This window comes from Centroberyx gerrardi, chromosome 1 (assembly GCF_048128805.1).
Source record: "Centroberyx gerrardi isolate f3 chromosome 1, fCenGer3.hap1.cur.20231027, whole genome shotgun sequence".
Lineage (NCBI taxonomy): Eukaryota > Metazoa > Chordata > Actinopteri > Beryciformes > Berycidae > Centroberyx > Centroberyx gerrardi.
This window is the reverse complement of record NC_135997.1, coordinates 33271510-33291325: the sequence shown is the minus strand read 5'-3', so window position 1 is coordinate 33291325 and position 19816 is coordinate 33271510. Positions and strand designations below refer to the sequence as shown.

The following is a 19816-nucleotide window of genomic DNA, read 5'->3' as shown; positions in this document are numbered from 1 at the left end:
ACCACCAAATTCCCCTAAGAACGCACATACACACACACACGCACAGAAACACCTCTAACGCACACAGTTTTCATTAAAGGAAAGCTGTGTCCTTTGCACCTATTATGCAGTTTTCTCCCCTCTCTATGAGGCCGTTATTAATTCGATTGTTAAAGGCATGAATATACCGGCGTTGTCATCGTTACTGTGCGACAGCTAATTATCTGCTTGTATTAATGAATTGGTCACATGAGAACAATCAAACAGCTAAAAATAAACTCCAGGGAAAGAGTGCCACCAAGGAATCATGAGAGACCGTGTGAGAGTGTTGTGATGCAGCGTTTTGGAAATGTTGTATCTCACATTTGCTCTTTCTCCTTTCTTTCTTTAACATGCTGTCATTTTGCTCCCCCCCCTTTTTTTTCTCTTCCCATATATTTCACTCTGAATCACATCTCTGCCCTTCTGTCTCTCTATTTCTCTGCCCTTCTGTCTCTCTATTTCTGTCTTTGTCTCTTTCTGTCCCTCCCGATCTTTCAATCTCCTCCTCTCTCCCTTTTCACTCTCTCTCTCTCTCTCTTTCAGGTACGAGTGGTTATTGTTGACGAGAACGATTGCATCCCAGAGTTCCTCCAGTCCATTTATAGCAAGGACGGCGTGCCGGAAACTGTGACCACGGCGACCTCCCTGCTGCAAGGTGAGGTGTCCGGACCAAAAAACCCCTGGGGTGTCTCATTGTGTCTTTGTCTCTTTCACTCTTTCACCAACTCGGTCTCCATCCTATTTTGATGCAAATGACGCACTGTCGAATTAGAAAAGCTGAATGGAAGTGGCATGCGATAGAATGTCCTCAATATTGTGAAAAAGTTGTTCTTTTTTTGCAGATGAAAAAATTCTGCGATAAATGGCAAATGCATCTGTGGAATAAATGATAATGGAGCTGTGGCATGATCGGCCTGATGAATGGTTCAATCTGGTTAGTAGTTGAATATCACCAAGTGAATATCTTTGTTTTCGTCTTCAGACAGCAGCAAATATGGCCAAGTGAGGTGACAATTACATCTCTCATCAATCAGCTTCAAAGACTTCTCATCTTTCTGGTGGATGCAGATTTTGACATAGTTCTACTTCCAGGAAGCAGATTTATTCGCTATGCATTTTTTTGTGACATGAAATTTGAGTTGAAAGTTGGATGGAGACACTCGCTACTGGCTGAGAGAAGGACACTTGCACTTGCATAACAAGTGGTTCTCAAAGTGGATTTCGGAGACCCCTGGGGGTCCTTCCAGAGGGCTCCCAGCAAAACGAGGAACAGTTTAATCTCACTGTAATTTAAATCATTAGGAATTATCCCAATTAGAGAATGCATAAGAGTGACTTTTCTAACCATAGGATTAATTCTCAACACTATTATCACCCTACATAAAGTATAGGCAGTTCTACAATTCAATAATAATTCAGAGCAAAGTGAGAGCAGCTGAGCACACTCTTGTTCAACACTGTTTTGACTGGTCAGGAAACTGAGAAGGTTGTCACTACATAGCAGCCATGAAATCGCTCGAATTACAGTCAATGCCACTGTTACATCCTCTTCTTTGCTGCAGCGACCCGATTTCCCCATGGGGATCACTTCATCTAATGTTGGAAAATGGTAATGGTGCTGTGTTTTGTCATGGGTGCAACTTACTCCAATTTGATCGGTCACAGTGTAACTTAGCACTGAGAAGCCCGATCGATTCTGGGGGGGTCTGAGAGAAGGCCAACAAAATCGACGGCAAGCCATTTCACACCCCTCTTCCCCTCTGCACTGCACAAAAAAGCCTGTCTGGGAGCAGCCACATTCTCCATATGAAACAAACGCAACATTAATAGTTCAAATACATAAATACATTTGTAGGCTGTGTTTTATGTGATGTCATCGAGTTGCATTTGTTACTATCTTCCCACTGTAAAAACAGCCACAGCTTGGGATCTCTTTTGTTTACAATGATAAAAAGTTAATGAATTGCACCATGGCCAAAGTGGGTTTACTTACTGCAGGCTGCAAAATGAGCAGAAATACCAACAGAGCTGCATTTGGGTATTGACATGTACAAAATGCGAGGAAATGAAACACTACAAGCAGTACGTAAATTATTAATGATTGCAGTTATGACGGCCCATTGGCGATGCTCATTAGCTGTTTCAATTGCAAGGGGAAAAGTTTTGGTTTGGATTCAGATGTTCACTTAGGCTGTTTTCACACTTGCTGATATTGTTATGATCATCACGATCATCATCATCATCAGGCCATTAGTCAAATGGGCTATTTGATAATGGGTGAAATGAGTTTCACGCACATAGACTATACAAATACACACAGTCACACTAAAGAAAGGAACACCAGTGGAAATAAAATGACCTATAAAATGTGCCTGTGTCCCTTTGAAAGATTTCAAATTGTCTTAACAATTGAAAATGGATATAGCAAAGCAATTCCGGCTGAAGTGAACATGAGGTTGTGCAACTGAAAACAGAAGTATAAAGAACACATTTGATTATGAAAAAAATGCCAAATTGCTTTCAAAGTTTCACTTGGAATATAATAAATTTGCCTATAATCTAAGACAAAATAGGTTTGGTGTTGCAATAAGAATCTGTGAGTCTGTTCTGGAGGAAGGGGATGAATGTAATGTCAATTTCCATGTATGATTTTGAAAAATAAATAACACTGATTTATACAGAAAGTGGGTCTAGGGAAAAGTTATGTAGGGACGCCGTTGTAAATTCTTTGAAAGCTGAGCTATTTCAATTCTGAAATCCAAAACAGACGTCAATCACTAGTTTGGGTGTTCTAGTGTTAATCATGTCCATTTTGCATATTAATCTTTTGTTTAACTGTATTTCTTCAACGTTGTAAGTTATATGAAGAATGCAAAGTAATTATAAAACCTGGACACAATTTACCCAACCCAACAATCGGAGGGGAAATCCTGTTCTGAGGTTTGGTCAGGGTTGAAGGTTGGAACAAATGTTCTGGTTGTGTTACAGATTCAATCTTAACAACCCCACTTGACTTGCAGGCTGATCTGACAAGCCTGCGAGTTCACAGTGAGGTGAGTCTGGCGTCCCCCTCCATTGTTGTTTTGATTGGATTCACGTTGGAGATTAGAGGTCCTGACGTCAGTGACACATCAGGTGTCAGCAGGATCATCTCAGTTATATTGTTTAGTGTGTGATACCCCGTCCTGCCTAATCATCTAGTGTGAGCAGATTAACGACTGATACACAAAAAAACACTATGAAAACCATTGTGTGTGAGGGGTTAGGATTTTAAAATTCTTCTTGTGTGCCCCCAGCCTAAGTGTTTACTAAGTTTTCATACATGCCCTCCTAGTTGAACCCCATTGCAGATTGAGGATGGAGAGGCAATCCAGTACTACTGCTATATTCTGTCCATATCTGCATTTTACCTCAGTGCTGTGTCTGAGAGTCAAGACAGACAATTTGACCTCCATTTCTGTCGCTCAAATGGCAGCTCTCATGATAACTCTAATCAGATCATGGTAAGCTGCGGCCCCAACAAAACCTCCTAACGTCAGGACTGAGAGAGAGCCTTGTGCCAATGTGATTAGCGTTTTCCACCTACATTACATTTACCACACAGTTGGTCACAGTTTCCACACTGACAAATTGATGTTGTGGTAAATGTGAGAAAATTCCAAATGTGTACATTTACCAGCAAACGTACAATTTTCCCACATTTACTGTAACATTGATATTGATTGTTAGGCCTGCGAAGACAGACAGATGGAAGGACATAAGATCAGATAGACGTCATCTCATATCATTACGTTTTGGTAAAGTTTACTAGATGTACCACCGTCATGCCAGCGACATGTATTTTATATGACCGGTTGGTCAACTTAACCCATTAAGTGGTGAGAACATAGACACCAAAATCATCCATATGTCCCCAGTAGATCATTGGCTCTGGTGCTCCACTATGTTGAGTGATAATAGGCTCCATGCTAATCTCGCATAGCCAGACTTCCGTGTCACACAAACGGAGGTCTAGAGGAAGGAAAAGTTGGTTGGAAAAGGGCAGAGGCACTGTGGGCTGTCGTCATGTTTCAAACCGCAGTGTGTTCAGTGTGTTCATGTCGATGGTGTCAGCTCTACAGTTTCCAAAGGTGTACCTCAGGGCTCAGTCCTTGGTCCACTATTATTCACCATTTACATAAATAACCTGGGTCAAAATATTCCAAATACTCATTTCCGTTTCTATGCTGATGACTCTGTCATTTACTGCTATGCCTCCACTCTCAGCCAAGCCTATGCCTATCTACAATCTGCTTTTGACCTCGTTTATTCGCAGTTACATGATCTGAAGCTAGTTTTGAATCTCCAGGAACAGTCTGGATACTTCCCTGAGCATTTTAACTATTGAGGGGGGTTAGAATTTAAGTTTATTTTCTAAATCAGGCCTGTTTTTCCTTTGAATCCAGGAAGAGGTTGGTGACTGCTACGTTTTTAACTGTGATCGATTATGGGGATCGGATTTATGAATGCATCTGTGCAGTGTTTAGGTACATTAGATACTGTTTATCATAGTGCACTGAGGTCTGTGGCTGACTGTAAAGCTCTCACACATCACTGTGTTGTATAACTGGCCCTCATTGTCTATGCGGAGGCATAAACACTGGCTTTTATTAATTTATAAGTCCATTTTTGGTATGCTCTCATCCTATCTTTGTTCTTACATAGGACATAATACTGGCAGCTATAGCCTTCACTCTCCTGCTCTGTAGTTATTGTCTGTTCCTAAGGTCCGTACAGAACTGGCTAAGAGGGACTTCTGGTACTCGGCTCCCTCCTCCTGGAACACCCTACAAGCTGATTTGCGGCTGGAAAATGTGATTACCTTTGGTGAACTTTTTAAAAGACTTAGAAACACATTCAATAGGGGACTGTGTCTAAATTGTTAGTTCTTTTAACCCCAATTCAAATTTTATGGCACTTTATTTTGATTTGTATTTGACATGATACAGTTGCATACATACATGATACATGATACTGAATTGGCCATCTGCAATTGGCTGGTCTTTGGTGCCAGGTGATGTCACCACCTGTTGTACTCTATAGAGGGTTACATCACCTGGCATCAAAGACCAGCCAATAGCAAATGGCCAGGCTTCACCAAAGATTTGGGTTTGGTTACTCTTTAATCTCAATGAGACTATACCTGGTTCAATAAAGGTTAAAAAAAAAAAAAACTACAACAAACAACGTAATAGGCAAGTTGACCGATGTGTTAGTAGTCCCTGGTAGTTCATAACAGTACCTTATTTTTGTATCATATTTTATATACATTTTATCAATCTCCTACACAAAACTGCTAGACTAAGATTTCTTAAGATTTCTTCTTCTGGCTTTAGAGGTGCTACAAGTTCTCATTTTGTCACTTTCATATAATGCTATTGGCCTACTATCACTCAACATAGTGAATGCTAAAGTGTTAGAATGGAGCAGCAAAGCCAATGATCTACCGGGGACACATGGATGATTTTGGTGTCGATGTTCTCATCACTTCACAGGGAGGGAGGGAGGGATAGATAGATGCAGGGAGCTAGGTGTATGGTGTAGGAGGCACAGCAGGTGTTGCTCAGCTTGCTACCACCAACAGGTGCACCAAGGGAGGTGAGAAAATTCACCCTGCTGTGTGTGTATGTGTGTGTTGAAGCTGAAGCACCAGCATGACTTCACCGGCGCTTGAAAAGTGAAGATAAGGATGAAAAGTAAGGACAGATAGAAAGATACACCGATAGATAAACAGACAGAATAGAATAAGACATCTGGGTCACACCTATGGGGATATGAACTCTTTCACCACTTAAATTTATCGGAAATTAAGTATATGCATTCATTGTATTTTGAATAACACACATCCTCTTTCAAAAAAACAACAAAATATGTCATGAATCTATATACTATTACCACCACTACTAATAATAGTAGTGGTGGTAATAGTATTTTTCTTTTGTTTGTTTGTTTGTTTTTTTCCTTTCATTAAATTATGCAACTCTGCACACTATATCTCATCAGTAGCCCTTTAAATTAACCTTTAGGTTAAGTAATGGCTCCAAAATTAAATCCAGCATTTTACAAAATGAAATCTACTACTACCTACTTTTATAAACCAATTGATGACACAAAAGGAAAGTAAATTAGCATACTTTTTAAAGGAAAGTAGGTAAACGTCCATGAAAACACTTGATCCCCATATGACGAAAAAAATCAAAGAAAACAATTTGAAAAACTGTAAATAAACAATATGGAATTCCCTAATTCCAGGTCTAATTCATGTACATTCTACAGCACTGTAGCTTCTACTGCTAATCGAATTCCTACATTCCAAACTTTTCTCCCCAAGGACTTCACCCTTGCTTGCATACTAAGCACAATAATTAGAGTTCAAATGGGTAGATAATACTCACAAAATCTCCTTATTTCACGAACAGGCTGCACTCATTGGATCATACAAGAAACAGTATATGCAAATTAGACCCTTTCCACAGTTTTCCAAGAATATGAAATTATTCTTCAAATTTGCACATGTGCAAATAGCTACTAAAGGTACAGAGGTGGCAAATTGCTTCTGCAAGGTGCACCTCTTTCCCCATTACTAAATTGCCTAATTCCTTAAAGCCTCTCAAAAACTACCACAAGCACCCCAGCAGCAAATTCCACATGACACAGTTTTGAATGCATCCAAAATCCGGACAGCCGGTGTCCTCAAACGCGGAGACATTTCATTCCATCACTCAATTAAACGGGTGAAGAGGTACAGTGTACAATTAAATGAGCGTGGGAAATGAGCGTGCAGCATCGTTTAGCTAAATCATGTACTAGTAATCCCTTAATCAGTTCCATCTTGAGAGTGGACAAATGTGTACTTCGCCAAGTTGGAATAAAAAAAACAAAAAACAAAAAACTGCAGAGTACCGCGCGAGCCAATTATCCTGCTTTCCATAGAGACACGAGGCTCCAGCAGTTTCCATCTTCAGTACAAAACCATTATATACCGGAAAGACATGGGATATGCAGCCAGAAGCACTACTGTAACCCGCTGTCTGGCGATGCCATGGCACTTAGCCAAGCACCGCCATGCTGATTCCAGACTGCAGAAAGACTCACTGATAAATATACTCAAATCGTGCTCCGAGGAGTACAAATCTGTACTTAGTAAATTAAATATTGACTGATATGTGACGTGCGTTTGGCCCCTGCGTGGGACCGGACTCCAGGCAGACATCGGCCCCGTAATTAATTTTGTACTCATTGTCGATAGATGAGAGGTTGTTGATCACTTTGTGGCAACAACACAGTGACGTTTTAGCTGCCATTCAGCAATGACAAAATACACTTACTTCTATCCCGGGAACTCAGTTTATCCATCTTTTTAGGCTGACATAAATTTTTATAATGTAAATTATAGTACACATCATAGTAAATAACGTCAGTGTGTGGCCAATGTCAGACACATTTGGCCAATTCCACACAGTCTGTTAGCACTTGTTGTTTACTGCTGAAAGGCAAATGACGTGAAATCATACACATTTGAGAAGCTTGAATGATGAATGTATGTATAATTTAGCTCACACTTTATTCAGCTATTAATCAATGTTCATGGCAATTTTATGGTGAAACACACCCACCCTGGTCATATCTTGAAAATACATATAATGCTGGTTTTCCTGGATTTTATGTGCAAATTCCACCTTACTGTCTCCAAGTAGCAGCTGAAAAACTTTTGATTGAATAGTGTCCTTTTGGTGATTTACAGAATTTTGCATATCATACATACTACAGTCTTTCCCACTCACCCAGCACGCCTTCCTTTACGAAAATGCCAAGTTTTGATAGTAAAAAGGTGCTTGTAATGGGTGAAGCGTGAAAAGGTTAAAGTGAAGTGAGTGGGTGAATATTTGGTTTCATAAGGAAAAAGCCCCTGCTGGGAATGTTGTTGGCTGAAACAAAGAGAGAGGTTGTATGTGTTCTTGAGTATGCATGTATGCATTCATGTGCACGCGTGTTTATGTGTGTGTATGTTTTTTTGTGTATCTGACTGCACGGGCCAAATGCAATGTAAGGTGAATCGGAGAATTGAGAGTTTCATGGTGAAATGTTCTTGTTAGCGGAAAATATGCTTATTCAAATCCCTGGTGGCGCTTTGAGTTTTAGCAAGGCAATCAATTTGAGCCCGAGCAAGCCCTTGGTCCATGGATTCCCAATGTGTGATGCAGAAACAGAAATGTTGCAAAATGACAATCTCTCTCCAAAGCATGCTGTGCAAATAACGATCGCTCCGCTTGTGTTCAAGAACTCAACATTTAAGTCAGTGGAAGTGTTGTTTCTCCCCCTTTTCCTTCCCTGTGTCCATCTCCACTTTGGTCTCTGAGAACACTGAGAGCTGGACAGATGATATGTTAGACTCACAATGAGTTCTCTTGCTCAGACAGAAGAACAAAATTGCCCAGTCTGTATGTTGAAACGAGTACTGAAGGTTGAAGAAGGCTTTCTCTCTCTCTTTTTCTCCGTAACTCAATTGGATTTTTTTTCAATTCACTTTGCTTTATTGGTATGAATGTTAGACGAATGGTATTGCCACAGCATCTAAATACAATTGGATACACATAAGAAATTTAAAAAAAAGAAATAAGTAAACATAATCATCAACAACTTTTTCCAGACCTCTAATTCACAGATTGTTAGTAATCCAACTCCTCTCCTCCCATTCCCTCCATGCCCTCCTCTCTAGTGTCGGCCAGTGACTGCGACTCGGAGGAGAACGCCGAGTTGACCTATTACACGCTGAGTCCGGACTTCACCATCTCCCCCCACGGGACCATCTTCCCCGCCGGCCCGCTGGACTACGAGAGGCCCAACCACCTGTACGAGTTTGTGGTGATGGCCGTCGACAAGGGGGAGGTCCCCCGCACCGGCACCGCCACCGTACGGATCCGCATGGCCAACGTCAACGACGAGGCGCCCGAGTTCTCCCAGCACATGTAAGTTGGACTCCCGCTCCTATACTCCAGGTTCTTTCACGATCATTCAGTGTCTGATAGAAAAAACGCAATGGGGTGAGGTTTAGACCGCCTTTCAGACAGAGCAAAAATGCATAAAATCCAGGTGTAACTGCACCCAAGACACATTGGTACGAACAGATTTTATCTTAAAGTGTACTTACGAACGTTTCCACGAACATTTTGGCATTCATCATTTTTTTCTTACCTGTATTTGTTCTTTAGGACAATCAAAACCTACGTGTGTGAGGGCAGATACACTGAAGAGGTTTCTACTTAGACACTTTAAGTAATTACAGACCTCATATTAACAACAAAATGTGTTTCAGTCCATTTCTAAGCCTACTGATAATAACCATATTAACAAAGCTAGGCCTATATGAACAATAGGCAGTTCTATTCAATTGGAAACATGTTTAGCTGATTGATTAAAATGATTAATTATGATATAAAGACCAACGAGCGCTCAGCCAAACCTGACAATGGCACATTTGCTGTTACTGGAGCGGCCTTAAGTACCATAATATATCAAATTCCTATATTCTGCAGTAGAACAGACTCAAATAAAAAGAGATTTCCGTGCTATTGCAGCATCAAAGCAGCATCTCTAAACGCATTTCCCGATTGAAATCGCAAACAATTCCACTCCATAAACATTCAATGAATATCTGACGGCAACCTAAACCTCCTAAATGTGGTTTCCCGCTGGCCAGGAAGGAGTGGCCACTCGTTGGTGCTGCAGAACAGCAGGGTGATCAGGGTGCTGCTGGAGACGCACGGCACATTGGACTGAATGGAAGTTAAATTAACCAGAGTCCCGAGGTGAACTAGTTTGTCTCTACTTGATAGAGGTTCTGTCTTGACCACACGCTAATGACACACCTGACCAGCCCTCAGACCCTCAGCAGCGATGGCGCAGCGTGCTGGAAGGTCGTTGGATGAGCCTGGACACCGCAGGAAGAAAGCTCCTGTCCAGAGCTACAGTCAAAACCAACATTATTATTATATAGCCTAAGGTAAACCAGTGTCCAACTCTGCTGATGGACACCTGACAGCGCAGTCTCTCCTATTATTCCCCCGGTCCTTAAACACAGCGCCCTGCACCTCCACCTGTAGCTAATAACCTGCGTTAGGCGATGGTCTACACTTTTTAGATTCTAACTGTAATGACTCTAACTGAAATGTTTCTTTTTAATTTCATCCAAGGTCTGTGTTTCTGATGTTGCAGCATTGACAGCATCAGTAATTTCTTGCCATGTTTTTTTTTTTTTTTTTTTTTTTTTTTGTCAGTTGCTGGTACTCCACCGCTGGCACAAAATATTTCGTTTTTCTTCTCTCACTCCCGACAACAACACTTCTATTTCAGAGTTTGGTCTTAGATTGTGGGTGCACCTTATTTTGTGCTGTTGCTGACCTGCTATTGTGTGAATTTTGTGGACTATAACATATTTGACTTGCGCTGCTGTCAACAGTCTATAAAATGTTAAGGATTGATAACTTTTCAATACTAATAAGCTTAAAGAAAGACTGGTAGCAATGACTTGAAAATATCCAAACATGATGTGTTTCTATTTTCATTTGTTTGCACTGTTATTCTGTGCCGTTGTGTCCTCTCTTTACCATGCCAAGCTGCTGAATCTGTTTTAACACCTTCCACTACAGTAAATCATGTTTGATGAGTTGCCTTAATAAGGTTCAGCCACTTTAACACTCTATTCATGCAATTATGGTAGCAGTTTTAAGTAGAAAATTACCATATTTACTGATAATTTTTGAATATGCCTAGTATTTCTCTATGTAAACACGAAGGTCGTCTGTGACACGGCCGTCACTCACCAAACCAAAAGTAATGTTTCTGTTTCCTAACTTGTCAATACTTATCAGTAAAACGCATCTACATCGCTAGTTTACAATCTAAATCCATGTCATATGCTCCTGGACTGATTATCTGTAAGTTTGAAGGATCGCAGCCAATTATTTGTGCAGAAGCAGAGCGCGCTCACATCACACCCACAGGCACTTTTTGAATGACTGCGTATCAGAGGTACGGAGATTATCGCATCTCGCCAGCTTGAGCTCGTGTCGATCAGCAGCGAGTTTATCATGAAAAGGTACAGACCTGTTTCCAGCTCACCATTAAAAAAAATAAATAAAAAAAATAAATCACTTAATTACACATTCAGACACAATTGGACAACTTTCTCTTTCCTTTTGTTGGCGCTGCAGTGTGTGCAGTGCAACGTGTGCAGGGTGGTAATATTTTGACAATCACAAAAAAAAGACCTCACAAGTGGAACAGCTGCCATGTGTTCCTGTAAAATGTCTGAAGTGTTAATAAATGAACCATCATAACTTGCTTGCAAAATACAATTTTACCTCAACAACAATCTGATTTATCCCATTTTCACAATATTTAACCATAGGATTTTATTGGCTGGATTAAAGGCTAAATTATTCAAGCAACAAATACTGAGGTGATTCACATTGTACCTTCACTTTCAACTGATAGATAAAATAAAAAAAAATAAAAAAAATCGGAACCATCGACAAGCAATGTCGCTCAATTTTCAGAGTTGACAGTTTTCATTTAATAATTAAAAAGGCAGCAAAAATCATCAGTTTTGAAATGTCATCAAATTCAGAATATCATAGATATTAATGGATGTATGGTAGTTCAGTTTTGTCATTGGGATCAGCCATCAAGCCAGTGAACGATAAGGTTTTCTTGGAAGTTTATGCTCTGAGGGTCTAAGGCTGGTGGTGCCTGGTAGTTAAGGCTATGTAGGATAGGCAGGCTGTTGTGTCTTGTTGTGTGTCTTATGCTTTGTTCTGCTTCTTTATGTTCATCTTATACCATTCTGTCTATGATTATCGATCAGTTAGATCTAGTTAGGCTCATTCTCTGTAAAGTCATTTGAGACATGCTTGTGATAAAGAGCTATAGAAATACATGAACTTGAATGGTAAATGGGAAGTCAGCATTTATCTGTGCAAGAGAGACACATCTGGAATGTCTCCAAACATTATTTTCATTGAACAACAAATGAGGTGTAGCCAAATCCCTGGGAGCTATTGGTCCTTATGATGAGAAAGGTGATTGACAATTTATAACCAACAGAATTCACTTGCTAAGATGCGAAGACTTGTTGGAAACATTTCGATGAATGACAACAATCCTTACCTGAAATGGCTGTTGAAGCTTGAAGTGGCTTGTAGACAAGTTTGTTCGTTGCATGGCCCGTCAGAACGAGAGAGAGAGAGAGAGAGAGCTTGACTGTCAAAGAGAGAGAGAGAGAGAGAGAGAGAGAGCTTGACTGTCTGGCCTTGTCAGGTCAGCTCTTCACAGCTGCTTCCCAATTCACCACCGCAGCTGCCCTTACCCACAATTCCAGCGCTTTTTCCCCCCCAGTGCCGCTGTGGCGCCTGCATCTTTTAATTGGTTGATTTTCTGGCAGAGAGCTGGGCAGATTGGTGAGGCAGGGTCAATCAGCCATGCCCACCAGCACCCTCAGGAGGCCCTGAGCCAGTGCTCTGTGTGTGTGTGTGTGTGTGTGTGTGTGTGTGTGCATGCGCGTGTGTGTGTGTGTTCAGTAATTAGGTAGCTCCCAGTGAAGTGGGGTGTTGGTATGGATGGAGTCATGTAGTTATAAAGTGTGTTCATGCATCCGATATGCATGTGCTCATGTTGTTTATATTGGGTTGGGTTTACTGTGTGCTTGTGTGTGTGTATGTGTGTGTGTGAGTGTGTCGGTGTGTGTTGGATTGTATTGATTTACTGTCAACGACAGCAGAATAATCAGTCAGTTTTTCTCCTGCAGCCCTAAACCCAATGGAGCTCTGCTGCAGCTGCCACAGAAAACAATACTAGACAAACTACAATGAATCACACACACACAAACACACACATGCATGCACATACATAGTTATCCATGCACGCACACATGCAACTGCACACACACATGTATTTGCACACGTGAATGCATGCACAAACACATTTATCTGCACACACACACATGCAGGCGGGAATGAGCGAACACATCTGTCATGTAGGAAACTGATGCAGCGGGGATGAAGTTTAGAAAGAAAATGTATGAATAGGAAATGTATTGCTTTTCCCTGTAGATACGGTGTGTGTCTTTGTGTGAGTGTTTATGTGTGTGTGTGCGTGTGTGTGTGTGTGTGTGTGTGTGTGTGTGTGTGTGTGTTTAGTCAATGCATGCGAGCAGAGGAAGTTAGACGGACAGAGAGAGATCATCAAATGTATCATTACCCAGGCGGAAAATCTGGCCTATTTGTATCGATTCTTGGAGTCGGAAGCATGTAATAATGAGTGTGTGTGTGTGTGTGTGTTTTGTCAGTCCAGGGTGATTGCAGGGCGCTAGTCTTAAAAAAATGATACTGCACAGTGTCATTTTGAAGTCAGTCTCACACCACTTTCTTTGGGGAACGGTGATGAGGTTCGTTATCGATGTGTGAAGCAAGACAGAAATAAAAGAAAGAGAGAGAAAGAGAAACGCCTCACACAGAACTATCCCTTGGCGGTTTGTGTTAGTTTGTGTGTTTTCCGTAGTTCCGCCACACTCCAACCCTCAGATCTGCCTCTTCGCTGTGTGGCCCTCACTTCCTGGTGAGTGACAAAATGGCCGCCCTTCATCTAGGAGCTGTCACTCTCCCATCAGGACCCTATTACCTGCCATCACCTGCCTGTTGCCACGGAAACCACCCTCGGAGGCTTGCTGCGCTGTTTCGTGTGAGTGTGTGTGTGTGTATACAGGTGTTTGTGTGCATGTGTGTGCTGACTTGAAACTACAGCACTTTCTGTACTGTACCTTCCTCACGGGACATGAAACAGATGTTAAACATATTTGGGAGAGACACACACACAAGTGATTTCATGTAAAAATGTTCATCTCTTTTGTGTGTGTGTGTGAGAGAGAGAAACAGAGCGATAGAGAGGGGGAAAAAAAGACAGAGCGAGAGAAATGAGTGTGCACGCAGACTGTCCATGTTTGTGCGTGGGTGTGCGCTCATGTGCGTATGCTTGTTTTTGCATCACATCGTCATGTGTTATGGTAGATGACTGTGTGTGTGTGTCAGAAGGAGGGCTGGGGTGAGGGAGGTGTGTGTGTTCTTTTTCGTAATATTTCATGAAATGACTGTCAACTTGCCTCTGTAATCAGTCAACTCACTGGTATAAGAACTGATGTCTACTGTAACTTTATTGGCTTGACTGCTTATCAGAAACAAGCAGTGTGCAAAATGTCTATTTTCCAAAAGCAATAAGTTCATACATTCAAAGCATGTTGAGATGATTAATGACTTATAATAATCTATATTCATCGATATCTATAACATGGAACATAGTCATGGAAATCATTCAAAAGCTTGTAGTAACCAGTAGTGTCTTTCTCTCTCCGTCAATCCCCATGCATGTATCATTGAGTACTTTTACATGCACACCAATGCCCTGAATTAGCTTATTAGCTTAGCAATATTTTGATTACAACGTTTACATGGTTTGGAGTAACGCAATTTCTTTAATAGCCCCGTTTACATATATTAATTTAATAATCAGTCTATTGCTCACCACTCCATTGCACTGCGGCATGTTGGTTGCTTTGTTAATACAACACGGGGATACCGCATCTGGTGACCTTTGACATGCGCAGTTTGAAAAAGCTGAAGGAAATCCAATTAAGGCATTTGCATGCCCTAATAAATGGAAAAAGATTGAACGGAAATCTAGGGGCTGGTTCTACCAACATGGCGCAGCACAAAAGCAATCGCGGGTGCAATTGGTCCCACCAGTGCAGGGGTATTTACTAAAGTAGGGCATGCAAATGAGCGGAGGTGCAGATAATTAACTAGGATTGCGACTGCGCAAATGTAAGGGCCAAAAATGTGCACAATAGCCAGTTTGCTGCAAAGTAATGATGGGCAGAAGAAGAGCAAATTTCTCGTGTTGGTGGCAGAAAGAAATCCCAAAGAGTCATGGTGAGTGCGCTTTCTGCCACTGCGCCAATGAGACTTAAATGCTGCATTTTTAAGTCAACATACTCATTTAAACAGAATTGGAATGGTAATAGGGTGCAATCTAATGAGTGCATGTTATGTTGTGTAGATAACTGTGTCTCTTTGATCTTGGAGCTGGTTCCAGAGATGGAGTCGGGGCCAGTCTCGGTGGAGCCGTCCTGTGTGCAAAGTAATTAGACACGCTTTTCCTAGGTCTTAAATTCTGTGTGTAATCAACAGATGAGAAAAGGCCACCGAGTCTTGATAAATCACGTCTGCTGCCAATTTCCATAAATTCCTCAGTGCATCCAGAACAACCCGTGATTTTTTGCGCAAATCCCCTGTATGCTGTCTTAGCAGATCAGATGACGAGGTTTTTGTGCCAGTAATTCACTTTGCACTGGCGCAAAATCTTTAGTAGATCCGGGCCGGGTTCTGCTCACTCCGATTATGACCTTACCCCAATTGAATAATCAAATAAAGCAATTTCATGGCAATTTCAATAGTCGGAGTATTCAGGGTAGAAAATGTGTCACAACCTTGTAGCTCCACCAAAGTGCATAATCAAAAAGAACCAGAAGAATTCAGCTACTCTTGGGGAAAATTTTGACAAAGCTTCAATATTAAAAACCAACGTGTTTTGGCTGCAATATTCATCAAGGTTACAGAATTGCATGCATAGTCAAAAAATGTTCAGCAGCATCCAAAATGGCTACCTCAGAGCCAGAGCGTCAGATGCCAGTAAAAAAACACAAAAAAATAAAACCAAAAAAAACAGTTCACCTGGTGTAGGAGGTGCTGTCGGGTTCAACCCCTTAAGGACGTATGATCCCATGTTACAGTCAAGAACATTATGGCATGTTAAAACATCTAAAGATCCTTAAAATTGAATTCCTCTAAATTTTGACCCCTTAATTCCCGGAATTCTTGTGTTGTTATCCTGTTACTACAGCATTGTTATTTTATTAGTACCCCATAGTTACAAACTAGTTACACCGTAATTAGCGGGCTGTAAAATAAAGCGTTACCTCTTTAATAACAATTGTATGTGTTTTTGTTTGTTTTTGTTTTTTTTACAGAAAAAAAGTGGTATATTAAAAGCAAAATGGACTCTGAAAAAACAGCCACATTTAGAATAAATATTGATTATGTTGTTAGTAATAGAGGTATAGAAAATGTTAATGGCCAACATATATTTACTAATTCCATTACACTTTCACTGCTTTAGACTACAGGTTACCCATAACTGCAGGAATAAAGGTGTGTTTTGAAGAAATGCGCAAAGACACGGTAACAGTAGTGTGCAAATAAATGTATTCAAATAAAATGTTTCAGTTGTTCATTTCAGTAAAGTGGATAGGAAGATGACAGGAGTTCAGAAGTGGACTGCAGGTGAGAGGGTGTTCAAGCAGGACTTTGGCTCATCTGCTTCTGTCTGGCAGGTCTGTTGGAGCGGCGTCTCTGCTGTTGTAGCCATGTTGTCAGCACATTTCTTATTCTTCCTCCGGAATATGCGGGATAGCCAAGAAAAGAAGCCACGCTTCTTCTTCTTTGGTTTTGTCGACAGGCTGTCTTTGGCTCTGGAACTCTGAGGTCCTGTAGGTTTGACCAGCTGGACGGGTGGAAGTGTCTCTTCCAGGGTCCTTCCAGATCCTTGGTGTCCTTTACAGTTTCAACCACAAGGCTTGGTGGAGCTTTGACCTCAACCTGGATGGCTGGAGACTGGGACTCCTGAAGCAGGTTGGTTGATCTTCCTGAAGCAGGTGAATCAGGATGTATTCAGCAAGAGAGACGGGGAGAGCCTCCTCTGAGGTGGAGTTACTGTCAGGTCCAGCAGAGAGGACAGTGACTTTTGTTCCCTCACAACATTCAGGTTGATGCAGGATGGTGACAGAGCTTTCAGCAGTGGCCTCAATCTGTGCACAAGAGCTGACCGTTTCCCTCTTGATGATAAAAGGACAGTGTTCTTCCTCCTTCTCCAAGTCCTGCAGGAACAGCATCAGTCTAGAATCAGCTCTGACGATTGGCTCCCATTCATCAAGATGATCTTGAGTAGGGGCATGGTGTGCAGCGCAGGCAGCCATAAATGTAGAACTCACTGATGAGGAAGCATTCATGTGCTTTTCACCAAGTTCCTCCTCCAGGAGGACTGAGAGGAACTGCATCAGGTGAGAATCAGTGCTGCTGACAACAGGTTCCCATTTGTCAAGCTGGTCCAGAGTCGGCCCATGCTGTGGGAAGCAGTCAACTGCAAATCTAGAGAGATGTGATGAAGCGTAGAGGATCTCCTCACCAAATCCCTCCTTCTCCAAGTCAAAGTGGGATTTGACCAGTGGCTCCCACTCATCCAGGCAGTCCAGAGTAGATCCACAGGGTGAGCAGCAGTCAGCCACAAATCCACATGTGTCACATGGAGGAGCATAGAGGTATCTCTTTCCAACTGCCTCCAGGTGGTAGTCATCCTCAAAACCAATGGGGGAGTGCTGAAGCTGACTCAATCTCTCAATGATTTTGAAGTCATCAGTCACTGGAGCCTCAACAAGGCGGAGCAGGTTGGATTGAGCCTCAACATGCTGAGCTGGGTGGATGGATGCTCCAGCATTTCCTACAGCTGTGTCCTCGGTCATGAGAGGAGACTCTTTCTCTGTGGGAGGAAGGTCTCCTTTGTCCATATCCAAGAGAAGTTTGTATGCTGATGAAGCTGTGCTGGCTATTGGTTCCCATATATTGAGGCTCTCAAATCCACAAGCAGGTTTGGAGCCGAGACCAACAGCAGACTGAGGTGAGAGGTCACAGTCGAGCTCAGCAGGAACTCCAGAGAAACTAGAGGCTTCAGCATAAAGGTACTGCTCCTTATTCAGGACTTTCACAAACATGCAGTTGATGTTTTCATGGCGATCGTCATTAAGGGCATTGAGTCGAGCGACCATTTGCATGGATGCTGAAAGAAATGCAATGGCAACATCTTAATAATCAAATAACCATGAGGCCACCTGATGTAGCTTCATTCAAGGTCAACATGCTTCATCATAGCTTCATCTTATGCCTTTCATCATAGTTTTGTTTCAACAACAAATCTGTGAATTTACAATGTAAATCAAACTAAGGAAGAACTGGACAAAAATGCAAATCCTTCAACACAAACAACTAGTCTATCCTGACTGTCTCTTGTTTGTCTGTTCAGCAAAATCCTCTGTACTAAATAATAAAATTAAAAATATATGTGGCTTGCCAAGACGGAAATCACTCTCCATGTTTTCTGTTCTAAACAGTAGATATTGTTGTTGATGTTTCTCCAAATGAATGCAATGTGAGTTTTCTGTCTCAGTTTGCAGGTGAGCAGCGATCAGAGATGAAACTGTGAGTCTGAGTCTGTGTTCAGGTCAGTCTGTCTTTATGACACTGACATTCTAAATTCTCTGAACTCTGCTGCATTCTGTCCAGCTGCATTATGATTCATCAGATGAAGCTCAGGCTCCAGTAGACTTTGATGACAGAGATGTCTTGCTTCATACATGGTTTATAAACTACACATGATTAAAAAACACATAACTGAATATTTGGAATTTGTATTAAGATACCATATTTTTTTGCAGAAAACATCTATTTAAATGCTAATACCTATTGCATTTTCACTGTTTAAGGCCACAAGTTAGCTCACTCTAATCTGACCTACTATCATATCAGGACAATAAGAAGAAAAGTTATTCATCTTCAATTCAGCGTTTTTAGGTGTAGAATTTCTTCAGGTGTAGAAGTTCCAGAACAACCTGTGCATGAACCCATGTAGTTAATAGAAACATGGGTAGCACTTTATAAGCTGCCTTTTTCCAGTGCATGAACCTTAACATAATATTTGTTTAGTCCCCCCTAATTACGTCATTTTTTAAGTATGCAGTAATTACAAAAATAGTTACACCATAACTACCTTATCTCTCATAATTACAAAATTGTTACCCCTTAATTCCCAGACTTCTTGTTTTGTTACCCTGTAACTACAGCATTGTTATTATATTAGTACCCCATAATTACAAACTATTTACACCGTAATTAGCGGGCTGTAAAATAAAGCGTTACCATAGATTCAAATCATAGTTTTTTATAGTCGGAGTATTGCCTTAATCGGGGTAAAATTGGATTATTAGTGTGCATGCAAACATGCTGTATTATTTTTTGGTGTTTGCCATTGCATGATATGTCAGTGTCGCCGTCTGTCTTCCTCTCTTTATAACTTCTGCTCAGGCATCATCTGTTATTGTCCTGGGGAGACATTTTCCTCTATTACCCAGATTATTTCTTTGCCATACCAAATCTATCTTTCTTATTCCTTGTTTTTTTTTTATATATATTTTTGATTCCCCATCTGAACTTAATAGGAACAATCACACGGCCTCAGTGGAGCGAGGATATCGATCCCATGCAGTTGAGGTGAATTTGCCAGTAAAGTGTTCCCATTTACCTCAATAGTGGTATGGAGACATTTACCTCAATAGTGGTATGGAGACATGTTGGCTACAGTCAATTTGGCATATAATAATAATATGAAGGACAAGATTACTAAGAATGATGTTATAATAAATAAGAATAATAACATTTATATAGCACATATCTAAAAGCAGAGTTTACAAAGCGCTTTACAGGAAGGCATGAAAAAAAACATTAAAGCATATGGGGAGGAGATAAAAATAGGAGACATTCAAATGAAAATTGGTTCCAATAATACTAAATACATTAAATAGATAAGAAAGGAACCCTAA

The 19816-nt window shown here is 41.1% G+C and overlaps 1 protein-coding gene across 1 annotated transcript in view; it reads left to right on the top strand.

The window, feature by feature from the left end:
* The window catches only part of LOC139916098 (neural-cadherin), a 293386-nt gene that overhangs the window by 77530 nt on the left and 196040 nt on the right, over positions 1-19816 (top strand). Inside the window, exons 5-6 of the mRNA XM_078288504.1 lie at positions 565-676; positions 8780-9029. Coding sequence (XP_078144630.1) covers positions 565-676; positions 8780-9029 — 362 coding nt within the window. The remainder of the gene's footprint in view (positions 1-564; positions 677-8779; positions 9030-19816) is intronic.